Genomic DNA, 23,344 nt, shown 5'->3' with positions numbered 1-23,344 from the left:
AGTTACAGTGTTTTTATGTTAATGTTAAGTTTGTATGCAATGCTATCCAACCCTCTTCCTCAAATGCACCAGCACATGGGGCCATCCCATTTTTCTCATTCATTTCAGTGCGCAGTAACTGCAGCAAGCACTGATGGTGGATGAAATATGATCTCTGATTTGCAACGTGGTCTCAAGTAACGCTTTTGGTCTGGCCACACGGTGACTGACTAGGAGGAGAGCCAGACAGCTCATTCTTGTCTCCCCACAACAGGAGAACTCTTTTGACTTGCATTTTTAAACTGAGACGTCACGTTTCTCTACCGTGAATTGAGAAAAGGTGGGAATGAGTAGCAAAGGGTTAACCTGCTGTCGTTTCTGTTCACAGCGTGGATGATAGGGCTCCCTATCTGGCTTTGGGAGCCGTGAAGAACGTTTCCCTGAACATCACCATCTCCAACATTGGGGACGATGCGTATGACACGAACGTTGCCTTCAACTTCTCCAGAGAGCTCTTCTTCATCAAAATGTGGCAAAAAGTAGGAATAGCCGGTCAGCCTTGGGGACAGGCAATACTGTATTTTTGTTAATCTGAAGTCATGAGCTTGGACTTCAAGATATACTAAGGAAGTAAATGGAAGGAAAGTTTCTCATCTCATCCTACACCCCGCAGTCACTTCTTACACCCCCCACCTTCATGGAAAGAAGGTTTCCTATTCCCTCCTCTCTCAACAGCTCCCCACGCCCTATCCCATATTCCTCAGTGGGGTCCTCCTGAAGCCCCAGAGAGGATTGGGGGGGGGGGAGATTCAGGCTTTTGGGTGGTTCCTCAAGGAGAGGAAAAGAAGGAAGCTTTCCTTTTGTTAACTTCTATAACTTAACTTATTTTAGGTTTTAAACCATGGAGATGAGTGGAGTTTTAACTGCTTTCATTTGTCCTAGGGGTGTAAAATCAAGGGAGCATGGCTCTCCTATTTATCGTTATTAAGCTATTTTACAAATAAAAGGAAGAAGCTTTCTGCAGCTTCTTTCTGTTCTTAATGTTCTTGCAGTCACTGGTTTGATTGCGACAGCGAAAAGAATTCTCACTTGATTGCCCAGATGCTTTTAGCTTTCTTCTTGTATTAGGATATTAAAAACAGCACAGCATTATTTAAAGGCTTTTAAAAAAAACAGTTCCCAAAATAAAACAGTCTAAGAAGGGAGTTCCAAAGTCTGGGAGCAGACTTACGCATCCCACTTTTTGCCATCCAGATTTTGAAGGGACTTAAAATTATACAGTTTACAAAATGTAAAACCTAAATTAAACCTCCCAGAGTTTGATGATGTATTGAGAAATGGGGGAGGGAGAGAAGCTTTGCTATCCCTAATTATTTCATTCAGCTAACCTCCCCTGCTTTTCAGCTGCAAGGAGGCCTAAGCTGAGTGAGATAACTAAGGTTACAAATCTGCAGCTGGCACTGCCCCTTTGACTCTTAGTGATTTCAAGGGAAGCCTCCAAGTTCCCTTGATTCTTGAGAGCTACGATAGGTCCCACCCATCTGTGAAGGTATGCTGTGTTTTCCATGTCCCACATATTTCGTTTGCCTGCACAAGCGCATACCTAGAGACAAGCAGACCTGTCCAACAACAACAACAACAACATAATGTTGCTGTGTTTAGTGGTCCTACGTAAAGCATGTTTCCACTGAAAAAGGCAGCTCGGTCCGGATACTTTTAGCAGCTGCTCTGTTAATGAACACAGTCCAGCAGAAAAGCCCATCTCCCCCCCATATTGCCACCTGAAATGCATTCTCTGCAGAGGTAAACCTCAGAATCAAGACCACCCTGCCTGCCAGGTTTATAATCTCTCTCGGAGAGTCCTCCTGATATACGGTAACCTGCCGCACGTCTCGGTTTGTTTTTTCATGTGCCCGCTAAGCGCTGCTTAGTAGATTAAATGTAATATGCTTTCATCTGGTTATTGTAGCTACGAGAAGTGAGGACAATAACTGGCTCTTTGTTTCAAATGGGTTATGTAAACTCCCGAGAACGTATATTCGGCGCATGGACACTGAATATCTAATGGTATGATTTAAAGGAAGAAATATGCCCCGGCTCAGTAATTATTAGAGTAGCATTTACTTTCCGTGCAAGTGTTATTGTTGCTGGCTCTCATTTCCTTTAGCCTCTGAAATTTCATGAGCCATGTTAATGGGATTTCTGGGCAAACCCCCTGTTCCTCTTCACTGGGGTGAGAAAGGGCACGTTGATATTTAAAAGACTTCATTTATTGAGCTATTTTAGCCAGCCAGCACCAGTGTCTTGGCCAGAGGCTGAAAGGTTGCTTTCCATAGGCTTAAAGGACAATTAGTCCTCAAAATGCGCATCGTTATAGAGAGGATTCTTTGAGGTGTGCTTTCAAGTGTGCCTGCTTATTAACCTTCCATCATTTGGTTAGTTGTTCTAGCATTGCTATTTTGGAAATGGCCATCTGTGTGGCAAAAGTTTTGCAAGGTTAGTTGTCAATGGATATTTCTGAAATAAAGAAATTTCCCCCTCTCCCGCACAAAAAAAACCCACTTTATTTAGAATGCTTCTATACTCTTGGATGGTTGCTACTGTACTGATCAATATACAGTCGTATCTTGGGTCTTGAACGCCTTGGCTCCTGAACAAATCGGCTCCCGAACGATCGAAACCCAGAAGTGAGTTTCCCGGTTTTTGAACGTTCTTTTGGAAGCCGAATGTCCGACGAGGATTCTATGGCTTCCAATTGGCTGCAGGAGCTTACTGCAGCCAATCAGAAGCTGCGCTTTGGTTTTGAAAGTGGAATGGACTTCCAGAACAGATTCCGTTCGATTTCCAAGGTACAACTGTATAGAAAGAACACATTTTGAATGTGTTCCCATAGATCAGAACTGTATATTAGTGGATCTGGATACAAACCAGTTCCAACTTAGGTTCTACTGAAATCAACAGGATTCAAATTAGTCATTGATTTTTTATAGTATCTAAGTGACTAGCTTTGTCTCAATCCAGCCTATGGTCAATTTGAACAGAAGAACATTTGGAGGGTGGGTGGGTGTAGTGGGGTGAGTCCTTTGAAAATAAACCCAAAGAAATTAAAAAAATTTAAGAAAAAAATGCTGAGTTAAATTGAAGGATTTTCTCCCCTGTTCTCCTGGTCTCCTTTGTGCAGTTTGGTTTTGTAGTTAACAATTGGAATATGTTAGTACTCAAAACAACAGGGCACTGTCTTGTGGAAGAAAGTTTCACTGAAATCAGTGATACCCTTCCAAGCAAATTGGGATCCTAGACTCTTTTGAAGTCAGGCTTGTGTTCCAATGAAAGAGCCTAATGTTAATGACCTCTGTAGGTCATTAACAACAGACAGCTTTTAATGGCCTCCTTCTTTCTCCTTTTTCTGCAGCAACAGGAGGCATTGACCTCTGGGCTTATTTTCTTTGTAACAAGACCTAGAAGTTTATCAGCTTTTATTAGAAAGGAACTGCATCTTTCACACCAGAGTCTTTTACTCGCTTTTAAGAGTGGCAGTTGGAGATGGTGCTGAGAGATAAATGGCACCCTGAACTGAAATCCCAACAGTATGTATGTGTGTGTGTGTGTGTGTGTGTGTGTGTGTGTGTGTGTGTATATATATATATATATATATATATATATATATATAGGCCTCACCCAATTACACGTTCTATTTCAATATGCCTTAATGACAGGACTGATCGTCATTGTTCTCTTTCATTTGCTAGCTCATTTAGACAATTTGGTAGTAACAGGTTCTGAAAACTAAACTGCCCTCTTGTTAAGAACATTTTAAAAAGGATAAGTTCCCAGTCCTGCTTTGCTTATTGAAGTCACCGAGGATGTCAGCCGTCTAACAGTTGCAGAGTCAGACTTAACATTTTACTGGCATATGTTATGTCCTGGCTACAAGCACTGCTTTGTCTAGCTTTGTCTAGAACAGGGGTCGGCAACCTAAGGCCCATGGGCTGGTAGTGGCCCACAAGGCTTGTCTAACTGGCTCATGGCAAACCTTGCCGCCCCCCCCCCCCACCAGCGCGGCGCAATGCGGTGTAGGAACCAGCTTCCAGGTTGATTGTGCCTGTGCGCATGCATACGGGCGCTCCTCTGACCCGCATGTGCACTATTTCCAGCGCACTTCCGGGTCGGAGGAGCATCAGAAATTGCATGTGCACATGCACATGAGTCCTATTCCAACCAAGAAGAGCATGTGTGCACACATGCTCCGGCCCATCCTCCGATGGAAAGAGCATCAACCGGCCCATCCTCAGATAAGGTTGCCAACCTCTGGTCTTGAATTTGGGTTCTGAACTAGCAACATTCCTTGACTGAAGGCTAAGTTGGGTTCCTGCCTAGTGGAACTCGGAGGCTGGATACGCATTGCCAGGGATGGTGTAGCACCGTGCATTGCTGACTCTGCATTGAGCAGTGGATTGGACTCTTATACTTATAATGATGAACAGAGAAGAGAGAAAGAGTGTGAGTGAGGAGGAGAAGTGAGCGAGCCTGTTGGGGGGTTCCTGATACACAAACCATGGTTAGCCACTGGCCAGTGATTCCTTCCCAGAGGTGCCCAGTGCCCTAACAGCAATCCTCCTGTTTTATTTCAGTGCCTGAAGCATTGATGGCACTGCCGTGATCTTTGTGGCTTGTGCCAGCATTGGGGGGGGGATGCTCCTCTCTTTCCCCCCTAGATGCAAACATTTAAGAAATAAAGTATTCTCAGACTCTCCTTCCCTAAGACTCTCTATCCCCAGCAGTTTCATAAGGGGGAAGTGGAATGTACTCAGAGCAGCTTGGGGTTTTTTTTGGAAATGTAATAGGGTGCTATACTTTTTCCTTTGGTGGACTCTCAGTAGGTTACCCAAAAGAGAGATGGAATACTTGGTTAGGGCCAGTTTTCTCATTGGAAAAGTGGCACATCAAGGCAGTGTTTCGGTCCATATGTACCAATGACTGAGTTCCTGCTCCGGAAAGAATCCAAAACTGGCATTTTGCAAAAGCCTGTTGCAGAGATGATGAGCAGTATGTTAGATGGTCCATGGGACATTTACCGTAGTATCTTTCAAGTCAAATCTGAAGCCAAGTGGAATTTGGTTGTGGGTAAGTGGAATTTGGTTGAGGTTAAAGGAGCTGTCCCTGCTGGCTCTAGGAGAGTGTGTGTGTGAGAGAGAGAGAGGGATCATGATGGGAAAGACCTGGAGTGCAAGGGAAGTAGACCAATAGCCCAGGTGAGGAAATGAGCCATTGGTTGGCCAGTCATTGGAAGTAGTTGCTTTGTTGTTTCTACAGGATAAACAAAAAACAAAAAAAGTTATCAGCTCATGGAGGATTCTTGTCTCAAAGCAATCATGATTCTCATGAATAAAGTTCTCATGAAAGTGATAAGCCTGTGGCTTCAGAGTGCAGGTGGGCGCTTTTCCTAACAAAAGCCAGATGTTGCTCTTCCCTAGTCTTCTCACGAGTAGGACTGTTATTCTGTGAAGGAGTTTCCATCACCCCTGCCCCCGGGTTCCCACTTCAATAAGAACTAGGCTTAAGTCAGGCCATGTAACTCCGTATCATTTGTATGTGCTACAAACACCTTTGAGCCTTCTGTGATGAAAAAGCTTCCAATAAAAGCTATCGCCTGGTTGTAAATGGTTCAAGTTATAGCAGCCCAGAGTGGATTCAGTTATTTGATTTTAAAAATGCATTAAATTTTTTAAATGCAGGCAGATTATGAGAATGGGTAATCCTCGTAATCAATCAAAACATATGCTATCGTGCTCTACATTGACACTGCAATTCCAAACCTGCTTACTTGGGAGTAAGTCCAATGGAACTCTGTGGGATTTATCTTTGGACAGAACTATATAGGATTGTGTTCGAGAACAGAGTATTTTTATTACATGCTAAATGTTATCTTCAAATTTTAAAATGAGTGGTCAGCCTCTTAAGATTAGAACTGATACTTTTTATAATTATGTTGATAACGTGTCATGTTGCAAGAAGGTTAAAAAGCTGCCCTAGCAAAATCCCCCCATTTGTGCAACTGCTACATGTACTAGAGCCCTAATGTTGAATGCTTGGCCATTCAACTTCAAGAGTTGCATCTGTTTTGCTATCCCATTTTAGATATCCCATTTCATATGGCTCCCATCTGCCTAACAGAGGTGACAATAAATCCATTTGAAAACTGCGCAGTTACAGTGCAGAATCGTGAGGCTGCTGAGTTATTAGAAGCGGGCAGAAATGTGTTAAACTTCCATGCAGCTTCATCATAATAAAATATGATGCTCAGCTGAGAGATAGTTTGGCTTTTTTTTTCAAATCCTATGCATTTTGCATGATAGACTTAATCAGACACATCTACAACTGAAAAAACAACAACAACCCATGTCTCAGCAGGTATTTTTGAAGAAGTGTGTGGCTTATTCATGTACAACAGACCCTCCAAGTGTCCCTATTTCCCAAGGACAGTTTACAGAAGCCATTCCTGTTTCTGATCCCGGAATGTCCTGCTTTTACTTAGGGCTCCCCCATTTCCATCAGAGGGTATGAATTTTTGCAACCCTCCGAGCCAAGGAGCCTTTAGAATACAACTGATGGCAGCCCTGTATAGGGAAGTGTTTTTTATGTTTAATTTTTTTAAATGTTTTTATATATGTTGGAAACCGCCCAGTCAGATGGGTGGGGTATGTGTGTGTGTGTGTGTGTGTGTGTGTGCGTATGTATGTATGTATATATATATACATATATATATATAACCATGGAATAGGACTTTCCTATTTTAATTGGACAAATGTTGGAGGGTATGTGTACACCAAGCTGCAGAATGAAGTAGGATGCACTGTACCACTTTATATTAAATGTGGGCCATACCAGTTGCAAATATCCTGCTCCATCTAATAAAAACCTGCCTGACGGAAGCAGTACAGTCTATTCTCCTGCCTCATCTAGCTGCATTGTGTAGACCAGGCCTTAGAACACTGATAGAGAAAGACTTGGCCTGAAATGTTATAGCAATATGACATCTACATGCACAACACATAACTTCTGGTCAATCCGTAATCCTCGTTGTGGTAGTTTTCCAAGTTGGACATGCCACCGTGTAATTTGGGGCATGTCTGTTTTGTACAAACAGGCCTGATTTCCTGTCTTACGTGCTCTCATTCCATTTGGTCAGGCGTTTACTCCTTAGGAGAGATTTAAGGGTTTTTATTTAACAGATTCAAAGGTGCAATTAAGAAGATTTGTGGTCTCTGTATGGAAAGGGATGTTCTTTTCTACGCTCCATGCAGTTACCTTCATTCTGTCTGAGCTTATTCTAGGGAAGGAGGTGGTTTTCTGCACACAAACAACCCTCATCTCATTTCTAATACGTATAGTCATTTTGGCCATAACTGAAGACTGATTTATACAGGAAAAAGGCAACAGCATAGGATCACTGTGTCGTTCATTCAAGCACTGCAATCTCCTATTCCTATGCCTATAATTAGTGTTACTTTAAAAAAAAAACACAAAAAACTGAGATATATCTTCCAAAATATAGTTCATTTATGGCCCATCTGTAACATTTAGATTTCTAGAAAATGCATCCTTGATCAGCTGCTATTTCCTTTTTATTTTTCACTGGGGAGTTGCTGTTATAAGTTACACACACACACACACACACACACAAGAAATTCAGCTGCTTGGGATTTGTTTGACCTTCAGATGTAAGAACCTACTGCATCTACTGTAACTGGTTGCAGATATCCTGGTTTTAAAAGGATTAGGCTCAGATTAAAGGGGCAAGCAGAGGAAGCTCATTTATCTTAAATAATCATTTTGACAGCATTCTTTTCCATGGTCTTGTCAGTCCCACGTTAGTCCCTTAACTCTTCATTTCTCTCTTCAGCTCACTTGTGAATTGATTTTCTGATAACTTCTTGTGGTCTTTCTCTGTGCATCAAAAAGGGTATTGAAGTATAGTGGTTAGAGCTGGCCTGTAGATCTGGATTTGGCAAAATCAAAGACAAGTTTAAGCTCAGCTTCCAGTAGTTTGTCAGCTGCCCTATCTCCCTCCCTTAAAGGCTTTCTAAATGCAAGAGTGAGTGTGCATTATTTGAAAATATATATCCGTGTTCATTCTCACTAACCCATGGTTTGTCTCAGCGTTGCGCATGAACAAGGCCAGCTAAATTTGAATGCCTTGAATATTAGCAAAATTTATTTTCATAATGTAACCAGTGCAGTGCTGGTAACTGGTCCTTTCCAGTATTTACAGGAGAAGATCATACAAAATTCAATTGTTAGGATTTAAATCAAGAAAGATCTCCGCATTTCAGAGGGTTGGACTAAATGACCCTAAGTTCCCTTCCAACTCTATAGTCCTATGAAATCTATGAAGCAGTGTCTGATCTGTTCCATACAAAGTAAGTTCTGTAAAGAGGCTTCTTTCTGGCCTTTCACAGTATGTGAGAAGTATTAGTTTTGGCTCTTAAGAAATGGAGTTTCTTTTCCTTGGCAGCAAGACACAGTTGCCTTTTAAAAACTTTGCCGTATATCATTCTAATGAATGAATGGACTATGTGAGTGTGAGAGTGTTTATGGAACAAGAGCTTTGGAATTGTTAATCGCAACCGAAGTATTAATAAGCCACAACAGAATGTCTCACCCGCTTCCTACCCACCCCAGTTGATGAAGCTCAATGAATTCAAGTGCCTCATTGACCACACCTCTATTCTCCCAATTGGTGCCATTTTACAGGAGAGCAAACTATGCAGATAATTCACAGGGCTGACATTTTCAGTGACAGCCCCGTGTTCTTGATAAAATAGCCCCACCCCCTCTCCATGTCATGTTCCCTAAATCCAAACTGAGAGGCTGGTGTTTGTGCAATAGCTTTTAGTAACACCACATAGACAACAGCTCAGAGATCACACCAGTCTTTATTTAATTCGCAGCATAGAGTCCAGGTGTGCACACCGGCGTAGAACCATTGTAAAAATGACCCATGCATCACTGCATCACCTACCTATGTGTCTCACTGTGCAAGGTGTACATACAAGTGATTTTTTTTTATAAAAAAAAAAGTGGCACTTTTCCAGCATAACACTTGTGATCCAGAAGCAAAGGTTTAAGTCATGTTCTGGATTCAGTGACATTTTTTTTTACTCGTTTTAATTTATAGAATGGCAGACGATTCTTGAAGCTTCTACCAGCTATTCCTGTTAAAACTCAAAGCACACATACTGTATTAACTTCCAGTGGTTACAGTTGTGTTTACCAAAAGGCTCAGGTTTTAATTCTGATAATTTTTTTTGGGTGATTACAAAGCAATGCATTTTGAGATGCTCACAAACTATCTGCCTTACCAATGGAATATTACCAATGGGATATCTGCCTTACCTTACATACACGGGGCTGTTTGCCATCCCTTTTGCCATTCCCCCACAAGCCCCAATAGCTTCTCCTCCACACCCCATGCGACAAGATTTTTATACATTATTTTTAACAATGCTTTTAATGCTGTAACCCATCCCAGCACCTTAGGGTGAAGGCCAGGTAATGAATTAATGCAACTACGGCCCCCGTTGTTCACCTTCCCGACTCCATTTCTGAGGCCACTTCTTCCATTCTGCAGTCCCACTTTGTACCCCTTCCACCCCCATGTTCATGCCTCTCCCCTCCTTTAGTACACCTGCTTTGCATCACTTGCATCCTCCTCCCACAAATTGCCGCTACTAAGTACAGTGGTGCCCCGCTAGACGAAAATAATTCGTCCCGCGAAAATTTTCGTCTAGCGGGGTTTTCGTCTTGCGGAGCGGCAATGGGAGCCGCGCTCCGCAAAAACGAAAAAAAAAAAGACGAAATTTTTTCGTCTTGCGAGGCAGCCCCATAGACTTTTTCGTCTAGCGGGGCAGCCTCCCGCTAGACGAATGCTTTCGTCTAGCGAGTTTTTCGTCTAGCGAAGCATTCGTCTAGCGGGGTACCACTGTACTCTTTTCACCTTCTGCCCAGTTACGAAGCTGAAGCCACCTCCTCCTTAAGACCCTTTCATGTCCCTGCTTTCTGTGGGATGTGATCCATGAGAGGCAGTCAAGTACAACATTCCTTATAATGCTAGAGAAGACATTCAAGGGAATGTTTGGTCCAGCCACTCGAAACTTCCTGTTCCTCCTGGCTGGAGCATCCTTCTTTTTGCAAGTGATAGAAGGTGGGCGTCCAGGTAACAAAACGACGACTCACGCAGCACACCTCTCTCTCTTCTTGACTTCCTTCTTCGTTTGACCAGCTTCTAGCTAGGAATGCTCTGCTAGCTCTCAGCTAGCAGAATCGCTGGGATTATTCCCCCATATGGGGTGGATCCACATGTACATATTTGTAACTAAGTCTGCCTTCAGGAATCCAACTGTAAACTGATGTGAGTAAACTTCTTTTATTGACTTTGAATAAGATTGCCACGTCTTTCTTCTTTTAAGAGGGATTCAGGGGAACTTACCAGGAACATACAATTCAATCTGAGACAGATCGAATTGTATAATAGTGAGAGGCTCACACGAGCCTGCAACCAGCTATCTGCTGTGCATATAAAAAGGGAATGTAACTGCTACATAAAGGAACTTGCTAGCCCAAGTTAGGAAGGATATTAAAAAAATAATATATCCTCTCCTGCCACCCTGAAGATTCCCACACTTTCATCTTCACCCCAGTTCCTGAGCCTTCTATTATTTCCTCTCTTTTTTTTCCAGCCCCCCTTTGTGCTTTCAAAAGTTTCGTTGTTGTGAGCATTGTACACTGCTGTTGTTCTGTGAATTGATTTGGTGTTCTCTGAATGCCCATTATTTCAGTAAACGGATAAATTAAGTTGAATCAGTGCATGCCACAGCCAGCCACTAGCCTCATCCCTGATGTTGGAACGCTCTGATCAGCCCTGCCCTAAGCTGTATGCAGTAAGATGCATGTGAGAACAATACCCTGCCATCTGGAATCCTGAACATGCATGGAAGTCTTCATGGATATGGCTGAACGTATGAAGGCACCCTCTCTCTTCATACTGCACACCAGGGGTGTGACTAATAGGACGTATGACACCTGGAGCAAGGAACATTGGATCAGCTCATATATTGGATCTGCTGAGTAGGGCTACACACATACCTTCCTGTCCATCTCCTTCATCCCACTTAGTTCTTTGCACTGATGTTCATTAATGCTGTACCAGTCAACCTTTAAAAATATGTATTATTAAAGTGGCGAGATGCCTCCCATCTTTAATCCGGGAACTTATTCTGGAGGAAAGTCTCTTTTTAAGCTTTCAGGTTTTGACCGAACTACCAAAATAGACTTTGCTCTTTAGCTGCTTCAGATGTAATTCCTTCCTTGACATGATAACTGACTCAGTGATAAATTTGGTCCTTTGGAGAAACAATAGCTTCGTCTCTCTTAAAAGGAAAGAAGTCCAAGAAGGGTTTCAAAAGACAGAGAAAACACAAGCGAGTCCAAAATGAGACTCTCGCCAGGGCTTTCTTAAGGGAGCCTCTGTTAGAATCCTCTAGCTTTAATGGCATTTTATCACAAGAACCTGACTTGCAGAGGGAACAGACTTCTCCTTTTTTGGTAGAAATGAACTAGTATTTGTGCAGATGATAATCTTACATCAGCATGTCCCAGGGAACATGCGAAGAGAAATCCAGAAGCAGCTCCACCTTTGAGTTAAAATGGCATTCAGTATTACAAACAGCAATGAGAGAACCCATAAAGGTTTTTGGCTGCTTGTCTTGGATAAACACAGAGACATTTAGTTGCTTATCCTGAGCAATAATTCAGAACCTTGCATCTGCAGAGCTGCTCTGCAAAATTCACAAGCATCTTTTGATTTCTGTTTAAAACACACACACGCACACACACACACACATTTCCAGAACTTCCTGTCTACAGACAGGGCCGGATATTCTTCACATCCAGCCCATCTAAACAGCAATTTAGCTCAAGTAACTTCCTTCCCAATTGCAGAATTAGAAAGAGTTAACGTGTCGGGAAATCAACACAAATGAAAGGAAAACCTATTTGAACTCTTGTTGGCAGCCTCCTTCCTCTCTTCTCGCCGTGCAAATGCTCTTTTGTGTTTTCAGTTTGGAACTTGATTGTTTGAGTGTTTTTTATATTTTCCCAAGTAATGTGCTGATAATGCGCTGGGAGCTCAATCCTTAACAGTAGTATTCACTACATCAGTTTAGATCAGTGTTTCCCAAACTTGGGTCTCCAGCTGCTTTTGGACTACAACTCCCATCATCTCTAGCTAGCAGGACCAGTGGTCAGGGATGATGGAGACCCAAGTTTGGTTTAGATGCTTCTAAATTTCTAGCATAGCAATTGGTGGTCTTCTTGTGAATCACTGCTGTGCAAGGTTTGAAGAAGACTGTCCTTGATATCCCTCCCTCTCTGCATTCCCATTTCTAAAGGTGTCAAATGATAGGTAAACCTTATGCGGAGTTAAGCCTGAACTGGGTATTAAATCTGACCTAAGATTGAGATCTGGTAGTTAAGTTGCATAAAAGCTTTAATTTAACTTCAGAAAATGAATGCAAACAATTTATCCAAAATTCTTCAAATGTTTGCTATTATTATTATTATTATTATTATTATTATTAAAAACTTGTTTCCTTGCAAGTGGAACCATACTAATATTCTCTTTCCTGCCAGACCACTTCAGCTTTCTCATATGCATGACTTCAGACACACACACACACACACACAGATTCAAGGATTTCTGGTTTTGGTTTTGTTTAGATTGATCTAACACTCTCTGTCACACTTTGGACACATTACTTACAGCATTTTAGACACTGGATTCTTTTGCCATGTGCTAATGTTTCTTGTTGCAGTTACAAAGGTAGAGGAGAGTTTGGAGGGAGAGGAACTATATTGAAACCCCCCTGGGATGTTTCTTTCCCCCTTCTTTCCTTCGTTTGGAGACTTCCTGTGTAGTCAACACCTGTGATCTCATGATCCAAAAATAGATTCAGCTGTGTGGCAGCGGGTTTGGGGGAGCTTTTCTGCAATTAATTTTATTGAAAAAGCCCTCCCCAAACAAGCAGGGACTCCAAGATGTGAAACCAGAATTTGCTGAATCGGAGTTGTGGGTGTGCCTTCAGCACTTACTAATGAGATCATGGAAGAAAGCAGGAAATCTGTGTCCAGTGCCAAAGAAAATATTCTTTCCTTTATTTTTTGGGGTTTTTTTTTGTTAGAATTCCCCTTCCCCTTCCTAGAACAAATGTGGAGATTCTTGCACTGACAAACTCTAAAACAGTGAATCAGACACAAGGGTTGCATATGCGCTTCTGTGAATTATGCAGAAATAGTGGCTGGATCTGTTTCCCCCTGGCATCCCTTCCCCATTCCTTTTTTCCTTTTATATAATGTCTAATGGATTGTAAGCTTCCAGACAGGGATTGTGTTGTCTTTTAATACTTGTACAGTTCCTGGAAAATGCTAAAGGTAAAGGGACCCCGACCATTAGGTCCAGTCGCGGACGACTCTGGGGTTGCGGCGCTCATCTCGCTTTACTGGCTGAGGGAGCCGACGTACAACTTCCGGGTCATGTGGCCAGCGTGACTAAGCCGCTTCTGGTGAACCACAGCGGCTCACGGAAACGCCGTTTACCTTCCCGCCAGAGCAGTATCTATTTATCTACTTGCACTGCATGCTTTTGAACTGCTAGATTGGCAGGAGCTGGGACCGAACAATGGGAGCTCACCCCGTCATGGGGATTTTAACTGCCGACCTTCTGATCTGCAAGCCCTAGGCTCTGTGGTTTAACCTACAGCGCCACTCGCGTCCCTTTGGAAAATGTTAGGTGGTTCATAAATGATGTGTTGTATCCAGACTTTCATCCTTCAGCTCCACTGAAATCAATGGAACAGGTTAGTTGACGCTAACTTGAGAACTGCTAACTTAAGCCTGGATCCAACCATAAAATAAAATATATCCACATGTGTAGTGTTGTCAGATGTGATAGATTTTTGGAGGAACAGCATAGCTCTATACAGGTATTCAATTTGATCTGGGGGAAGGCTACATTTATGTAGGGGGTTGCTTGACAGGGAACTTTTGAGTTTCTACATGATCTCAAGGAGAGTTCTAATAGTGCTCAGCTACACACAGTTAGAAGGTCTCTCTATATCTTTGTAGTAAAGCTTGAAGGTTAGGAGAGGAGAACAGTCCGCACACATAAGGAATGGTTGAGTCTCGACCAGGATGAACATACCCAGCTCCCTACACCTGTGATCAGGCTGAACACTTGAATAGGGCTCATACCTGTAATATCTAATAGGGGTATTTCATTAGCTGCCATTCATTTTAATGAATGGGTAATTAAATAGTGTCTTTTTAGAAAATCTGAGTGTGTAAGCTTTTTATTTCACCATTTTATTTTATCCAGTTTTTTGAAATCTGTATCAAGGAATGTAAAGGGACTCTAATTATTTCATCACAAAATCCTCTGAAGAAGCTGTTACTTATCTTTAGTTGTCTTTTGAACTTCCTCTCTCCGGATGTTCATAGTTGTCAGCTTGTTTGATCTTATCAAAAAATGTAAGATTAAAAAAACCCTGTTGCATTTTGTCCAGGAAATGTCTCTTCTCAGTATATAGTTTTTTAATGTTTGTGTTGCTGGATTTCTTCGAGCTGCCTAGATGTATTTTTTTTGCACAAGTAAGGTTTGATGTAGAAAAGATATTTAAAGTTAAGAAAGCACATTCAGGTGTTCAGCACTAGTTCACATATATTTCTTCAAGCCACACAACTGAGTGACAAACTAGTTTGTTATAGGTTATACTTCCTGACCCTTCTCAGGTGTTGAGTCTCCTTGGTCAATTGAGGAGTATTAAGTGTCAGGCTGAAGCCCACGTGTATTAAGGAAATGGTCATCCTGTCATGAGATGAACAAAACAAACGGAGAAGGAGAGCAAAGCAGACTTAGATAAGTGTATATAGGAATATAAAATTCTGTTTTACCTTGAGTTAGACCAATGTTTCCCAAACTTGGGTCTCCAGTGGTTTTCATTTTTTTTTAATGAAGAATTTATTGGCATTTTCATAACAAAACACACACCCAAACCCACACCTACAAATATAAAACAAATACATATATTGCCAGGATTCTTCTTCTTGTTTGTATACATAGAGAAAATTCCGAATCTTGACGGTTGACTTCCCCTGCCTTTTCACCTTCGGTTTTAAATCCATAATCTACTTTTTTAACAACTTCTCTCTAAAAAATTTAACTTCAATTAGAAATTAAAAATAATATCTTAATCATCTTATTCTATCATAAATCTTAACAAGATATTCTCGTACAATCTAAACTTATTTCTTCTATTCTTTATCATGCTGCTATTAACATAAAATCACAATATCTCCTTACTTATTCAGAATAAACTTACAACTAACAACCTTTACCCTCCGATTTCAGGTACCATAACAGACCATTTAAGTTTTACATTTAATGTTTCACCCCACCCCACCCTCTGTCCATTGACTTTCTCTGTCTATCGCCAGAACCAATCTTCCAAATTTCTTCTTTTCCCAAATGTCCACAGATCCAGGCAGAATTCACAGCAAACCTTACATCGAGCTTCAGGGTCCACTCCTCTTTTCTCGGCTCCTCCGCTTCTTTGTACCATTCTTCTTCTTCTTGTAGATATCTTAATTCTTTGTCCCTTGCCCCCGAGCTCACACCTCGGGGTCTGGATATTGCAAATTTTACCGTTCCGGGACTGCCACCCCCAAAGAACGGATCTTTTTTCCGGAGTTGCCCAGTCATCTCAATCCATCCTTCAAACACCCCTTCTAGCTCTTTGCCCAGGTTTCCTTCCATTGTGTAGAACTTTTGGAAAGCCTCCTCTGTGGAAAGTAGATTTTTTTTATTTATTATCCCACTCAAGACTTTCAGTTTCCGATTCAGCAGTTCCAGCCTCAAGACAGTAAGCCTTTCTTCCTCCGTTAGTCCAGAATTCAAAACAAGTGCAAACACAAAGTCCAACATATTGGGGGAGGGGGTGAGTGTCAAATTTCAGTTCCTGTCTCTATATTCCTCCCTTTGTTTCAATTGTTTCCCACGTCAGTCCAAATTTTCCATCGCCATTTTTCTGAAGCCAGAGCGTAAAGACCAAAACTTCAAACGGAGATATTTTCTGCAAACTTAATCCCCAAAGGGAAATCTCAACAGTCTCACTTTTAAAAATTCAAACACTTTGTATCCAATACTGTAGCAGCAGTCACTTAAACTGGTTATTTTCTTTCCCACCGAAGGGAGGGAGGCAGGCTTCCTTTCCTCTTCCCCCCGGATCGTTCAAAACATATAAGAGTCAATCCATTTCAAATACTCACGACCACCGGGTTCTTTAGCGCCATTAAAGACAGGTAGAACTTAGACGCTCGTCGCGGGGGCGACCGCCGCATTTACATCCCGGTTGGGGCATGTCCCCTATAGCCCGGCTCCGTCGTCCCTTCACCCCCACTCCCCCTTTACAGGGGGAGCGAGGGAAGGGTTCGGAGCACTAATGGGCACAGCCGGGGAGCCCAGGGTGCGGGACGCTCTTCCCGCACCCCACCGGAGCCCCGCTTTGCGGTAGCGGGGCTCCAACCCCCGGGATGGACTGGGTAGCCTCGCAGCCGAGGCAACCCACGACCTCCCGCAATGGCGTCGCCGCCGGAAGTCCGGGTCTCCAGTGGTTTTCAGACTACAACTCCCATCATCCCTGACCACTGGTCTTGCTAGCTAGGGATGATGGGAGTTGTAGTCCAAAAACAGCTGGAGGGCCATGTTTGGGAAACACTGAGTTAGACCATTGGTCCCCCTAGCTGTCTATCCCAGAAATGGCCTTCCACAAGTTTTTGGACTCCCAACTTCCATTAGCCCCAGCCAACAACATTTAGAGGGACACAGGTACTTCACTGACTGGCAGCAGCCATCTGTGGTTTCAAAAACAAGTTTTTCCTTGTCCTACCTGGAGATTCCAGGGATCTTTTGCATGCAGAGTTCCCGCTGAACCACCTTGCTACAGCCCTTTGCCAAATATAAACAGTGTAGGTGTTTTTGGGAAACCCTGGTGTTCCCCACAGCTATTTCAACACATCCTATTGCCTTCAGACCAAGGGCAGCACAACACATCTCACCTGTGGCTGTAGTGTACGGTCTGAAGGATGCAGCTAAGGATTCCTCACAATGATGCAGATAATTCTAGGTTATTTGCTGTTGCAAGGGGTCCATATGCTGTTTCATATGGCTTGAGAGTAAAAACATAGTACTTTCACATCTTCAGACAGCTAACAATATAAAATGAACATGTTATTCCAAGGCTTCTTTCTGTTTGTTTGAATGAATGATTGATTAAATTTAGACCCTGCACTTCCTTCAAGTAAGTTAGGAATCTGTGGTTCTTTCCTCCTTCCATTTTATCTTCATCTGTATGGTTGAGAAAATTTGTCTAGTTACAAGATTACCCACCGAAGTTCTTGGATTAACTAGGAGTTTGAACATAGGTTTTCCCAGTCTTGGTTCAACACTGTAACAACTTTCTGGCATACAGAGAGAATCCCTTACTTCAAATTTCCATGCAAAGTATGGGCTTCCCCACTGAGTTATGGTTGCTGTCTTTTGCTCATTGACCCCAAAAGGTACTGTTTGTACAAGATCCATAGTTTGACTTTTTTTGTATAATCCGGTGGCCTTGATCCCAGTACGTGCAACAGAACAAAGTTTGATTCTAAAGTGTCATAGGCAGTGCACATGCGTATAACTTACAGAAGTTCGTGTTCTTTAGCGATAGATTTTTCTGCAGCATTCTTTCAATTAAAATCCCGATCATGTTCTCCTAAGGTAACCATAGCTCTGTTAAACTACTGAGAATATAATTGAAAATACTAGATGAGAAGAAATGTGGGAGTTTAGGTTAAAGCGAAACCAAACATCATATTAGTACATCCATGGAAAACCACAGTAGGCTGTTGGGTGGTGATCATCCTAGCTGGTAGGCCTTGACAAGATTATATGGAGGAATTTTCTGAAACCGCTCAGATGGTCTTTTAATTTCTGAAAATAGGAGGCCCTTGGATGTGTGGAGTGAGTATATTCAGCTACATCCTTTTTAGGTTTTGCTCAAACCAAAATGGCTCACTTTTAATAATGATCAAGCCTTAAATAATGAGTCCAAGGGTTGATGAAACACACTTAGAAAATAACTGGGGTGGTGTGCAAGCTTCCTGTCCTCACTATAAGCAGGAGCCCATGGGACCTGATGGATACCTGAGGGTGGCTTAGGGAGGGAGGGAGTTGCAGACCACTGGTCCATCGCAGGGAGTCAGTGGAAGGTTTTGGAGACAAATTAAGGAGACATACTTTCCCTCATGCTCTTGATAGCTAAGCTTTGCAGTCAACTTTGCAAAGGAAAAGTAAACTAAGCTGCATTGTGCTCTTACTGTGGTCATTTAACCACTTAGTAGCCATTTTGTAACCTGGAATAGGAATAGGAATAGGAATAATTTATTATTGGCCAAGTACATTTTCCAACATACTTGGAATTTGTTTCGGCTACATTGCAATGTAAACATACAGACACTGTTCCTCTCACAATACAAAGAAGCAAAGAAACCCCACCCATATTTTACCTCCCCTTAAGCTATACAACTATGAATTTAACAATTTAATGGCACAAGGGAAAAAATTATTCTTGTGCCTGGCCGATTTTGTATATGAAGTCCTGTAGCGACGTCCAGATGGAAGTAAATCAAGCAGATGATGACCGGGATGTAAAGGATCTGCTACAATTCTCTCTGCTGTCTTCCTGACTCGGGTAGCATAAATTGTCTCTATTGAATACAGTGGTACCTTGGGTTACATACGCTTCAGGTTACATACACTTCAGGTTACAGACTCCGCTAACCCAGAAATAACGCTTCAGGTTAAGAAGTTTGCTTCAGGATAAGAACAGAAATTGTGCTCTGGTGGCGCAACAGCAGCGGGAGGTCCCATTAGCTGAAGTGGTGCTTCAGGTTAAGAACAGTTTCAGGTTAAGGATGGACCTGCGGAACGAAATAAGTTCTTAGCCCGAGGTACCACTGTACCTTTCAATGATGCTGTTTTTCTTCTTCTCTGTGACTGTTATAGAAACTGTAGCTGAATTCCTGTTGAGAGCAACAAAGTCACAAGCTAAGATCTTGTCCAAATAAATGTAACTATGTTTCTTTACTGTTAGGTAGTTATTTGGTATTATATCTAATCTTATATTTGTTTGTTTGTTTGTTTAACTAGATTTATATACTGCTTAATCAACAACCAAAAACTCTAATCAGTTTATATAAAATAGTATAAAATATTAATTGAAAATACAGTTAAAACAAATTTAAAAACAAACAAACCAAGGTGTCCCAAAATTGATCAATATATGAAGCCAGCGGTTTAAAAAACAAGCATACATAGTAACATTGCATGTTAAAATTACATGTGTGGGGTTTGACTAGACAAATAAAATTTTAGCACACGTTGAAAGCAACACAGCAAAGGCGCTTGCCTAATATTAGTATTTTTATATATTAATGGATATGCAAGTCTTATTGTGAGGTCTGTTGATTGACTCAGTTAAATCCCGCTGATTTAATTGGGAAGAAAGTGCATCTAACTTTGTCTGGATACAGCCCAATGTTTTCTTCTCTCCGCCGCAGTTTAATGTACTGAAGCATTTCTTCGCTTTCCCCTCTTTTTCAGGATGAGATGGGCATTGCCTGCGAGTTGCTGGAGCCGGACTCTGACTTTCTGAAATGCAGTGTGGGCTTTCCCTTCATGAGATCAAAGTCAAAGGTAGAGAGTTACGGTTTTCAGTAGCTGTGAGCTTCCCTGTGTAACAAGCGGACCATTGGGTCTCTGACTGCTTTGCAAACACAGCATGGCTTTTCGCCTTGACCACAGAGGTGCTGTGGTCACCGTTCTGCTCTTGCTGTGAAGTGCCACTGGTCTTTCCTCACCAAACAAAGTTCAGTGGTATGCCTGTGGCGGCTGTTCGTAGCCACAGAGCCCTAACAGAAGCTGACTGGGAAGTCTAATGTGAGTTCTTTTTAGCGGCCAGGAAATAATGCTATGAAGCTTCCTTGGCTGACATTTGGAGGAGAGCAGTCCACCATTTCTGTCCTTAGCTGCCCTGCTTTATCATGTATTGTCTCCTGCTATTCAAAGTATGTAATGTTCAGATACACGCTATGCAACGCAGAGCCAACGAAAATAAATGGTGGTATTATTTTTTCATTCCGAGTTTTTATTTGTCATATTTTTTCAGTTAGCTAGTGGGCCCATAGCCTTTCATTCCGACAGTGCTGCTGGATGTTTCGAAGCTAGATTCTCCGTGTACAACCAGTGAAGCCAATTGCCAAATCAATTTTGAATTCTTCAGTTCTTAGTTATTTCCTGTTCCTTGCTGTTCCCAGTTTCTTGAACTTGGGAGGGGAGCTCTTGTCATGGGACAGCAATGTAGACGCTTTGTGTTTGCACACATTCGATGGCATACTCTGGTACAGATCCGAGAGGGACCATACTTCCAATGTTGGATATGAGTTCCTGTCTGTACTTGCATTTGTGAGTAATGCATGCAGGTTACGTTGGTTATGTATAGAAAAACAACTATGGCTCTTTACCTATGAAAGCTTTAGGCATTTCAGATTGTCCTAAATTTTAGAGAAATGGCAGCAATGTCACAGAAGAAATGTACCATTTAATTCCAATATGGTTCATATCCAGAACAAGATCCACAAAGCACTAAACACTATTTTCTTTCCCCCTCCTAGTATGAGTTCAGCATCATCTTTGATACTAGTCATTTGTCTGGGGAAGAGGACATTCTCTCATTCCTTGTCACTGCTCAGAGGTAAAGTATATTTCACTTTTAATCTTCAGGCAGATAGATGCGGGAAAAGGATGGAGTGGTTTTATGGAGAGAGAAAAAACTGGCACGGGACTGAAACAGACTGACTTGTTCATCCCTAGCTAGATATGGACATCTTTGGAGGAAAATATTTATTGAATGCTGGCACAAATTTCTTCCTTTTCTTTCATTTTTTTTAAAGATGCAAAATGGTTAATGTTTTAGCATGCCATTTGCAGAGGGGCCAAGATTTAAACACTGGTATGTGTATAGATGATAAGAATATTCAGAAAGGCACAGCATTCAGGATGCAGGCCGAGTCCTGGAAGGATTAAAACCAGCATATAACAAAGAATCTTTGCTCTCCTTTTAAGGAAGAACATAAATGGTCAGTGATGTAATATAATTTAGTGTCTCAAGTGACTGAGACAGTCCATTCCCACGTTGCTAATTCCTTGAATGTAGCCTTGAATGCTTTTAAAATGGGCCATTTATTTTGCTTTCCTGGTGCTGTGGGAAGTTTCACCCCTGGGCTCTCTCCGCTGTGGATCCTTTTTTAAATTCTGGATATGAGTTATGCACTACACCAACCCTACATTTTTGTGGTGGTTTTACATGGCATTTTGGTTTTTTGTGTTCAAAGCACAGGTTTTCTCGAAGCCATTTTCTGATTTCCTGATGAGAAAAAATGTGAAAGGTTTTGAGAGAGGGACAATGAATCAATTGCTAGGACTTGCCTCAGAGGTATCCCTGTCATTACCACATTCATTACTGAAACTCTGCTTAGACCAGTGAGGGAAAACACAGAACATGATTTCATACATGATTTATTAAGATCTGTGCAACTTTTGTGGTGCCAAGGGATTCTGACATTAAACCTGATAATAGCTCATAAAGAATAACTTGATGCGTTGGCTTAATCTCTCCCTGTTCTGTGATGACCTAAGATACAGCACAAAAAAGGCATTATTCCTTTTCCAAGCACCAGTCTAAACTGGCCGAGAAGCATCCTTTCCAATCTCTATAGGTATGGAGATTAGTCAACAACACAGCCACATTTGTGCATGATGAATATAATCAATGATCCTGCCTGGCTAGGGACCACTTTGAGATGATGCAACTTATCTTTGTTACATGGCTAGATCCATCTTATCTATGTCGTGGCAAGATCCAGAGAACTCCAAAGCTGGGATAGGTTTACTCATTCCATTCTTGCATCCACTAAATTTAATTTTTCAGCCACGACTTGAAAAACAACCAACAACTTATTTTCTGGCACTCCAGTAAAATATTCAATTGGATCCAAGCCAGCAAGCTGACAGCTTTTATTTGATGTTGATGGTCCATATGCTGGCATTTACAGGGGGCTTTTTGGCCTCCCCCTATCCTGGTTTGAAAGTCCTCATGAGGCTGCTGAGCTGAATGTTTTTTTCTGCCCCCGAGGATATCCTGAAGTCTGCTAGGAGAGCATTCAGGCCAGCTCTCAGTTTGACTATAGATCCCTCATAATGGGTGTATAGGGATTTGATAAAGAGAGTGCTGAAAACTATAATGCACAGTGCACACTTCCCATAATTATAAGCCACAAAGAAGCAAAGCCCATCTGCGATTAGCCACAGGAAATAGTTAAACTCACATGGGAATGAACAGCTCAGCTTCATGAACTTTGGCTCTTAGAACCCACCACTTCTAAAGCATAGGCTTCTGCTTCTGCTTTTTGATGATGTTAGATGTGATGTTAGATGCATGAAAGGGCACAATCCCACGCTTGCATCTAACATAACAACCCTTGATCCTCTGTTTAAAACACACACACAGCCCCCATACAGAACAGCTGGAGATGGGAGAAAAGAGCCACTGGTTGCTCTGTGAAACTCTAGGGGAAGAAATACAGTGGTACCTCAGGTTACAGACGCTTCAGGTTACAGATGCTTCAGGTTACATATTCCTCTAACCCAGAAATAACGCTTCATGTTAAGAACTTTGCTTCAGGATAAGAACAGGCGGCACTGTGGCAGTGGGAGGCCCCATTAGCTAAAGTGGTGCTTCAGGTTAAGAACAGTTTCAGGTTAAGAACGGACCTCCAGAACGAATTAAGTTCTTAACCCGAGGTACCACTGTACCAGGTGTGTGGAACAAGATCTGTGCTGCCAATGAATACCATGAGTGAGCTCAACACACCAGACAGTCAAGTCTACGTGCTGCAACTTTATTCCTCAGATTGTATTGTTTTTTATTATTATCATCCACACAGAGGATAATAGTCAGGGGATTCAGTGGCAAGCTGCTGAGTAAATATTGGAGCTCTTGCACAACTTAAGAATCCCAGAGAGGCCTTTTCCAACCTCATGACCTCCAGACATTTTGGACTGCGTTGCTGATGAGACACATGGTTTTTTTTGTTTCAAAAACAGAAATATAGCATGTAAATTGTGTGTTTTCTTTGCAAAAGTGGCTAGGCT

General features: G+C 42.0%; 1 protein-coding gene across 2 annotated transcripts in view; it reads left to right on the top strand.

Annotated features, from left to right (window-relative positions):
* Positions 1-23,344, top strand: part of ITGA9 (integrin subunit alpha 9) — a 212,925-nt gene that overhangs the window by 138,915 nt on the left and 50,666 nt on the right. For both annotated transcript variants that reach the window (XM_033164920.1, XM_033164921.1), the window contains exons 18-20: positions 368-518; positions 19,736-19,828; positions 20,806-20,885. In XM_033164920.1, the coding sequence (XP_033020811.1) occupies positions 368-518; positions 19,736-19,828; positions 20,806-20,885 (324 nt within the window). The remainder of the gene's footprint in view (positions 1-367; positions 519-19,735; positions 19,829-20,805; positions 20,886-23,344) is intronic.

This window comes from Lacerta agilis, chromosome 12, assembly GCF_009819535.1.
Source record: "Lacerta agilis isolate rLacAgi1 chromosome 12, rLacAgi1.pri, whole genome shotgun sequence".
NCBI lineage: Eukaryota > Metazoa > Chordata > Lepidosauria > Squamata > Lacertidae > Lacerta > Lacerta agilis.
The sequence above is the reverse complement of the archived record's forward strand: the minus strand, read 5'-3'. Positions and strand labels throughout refer to the sequence as shown.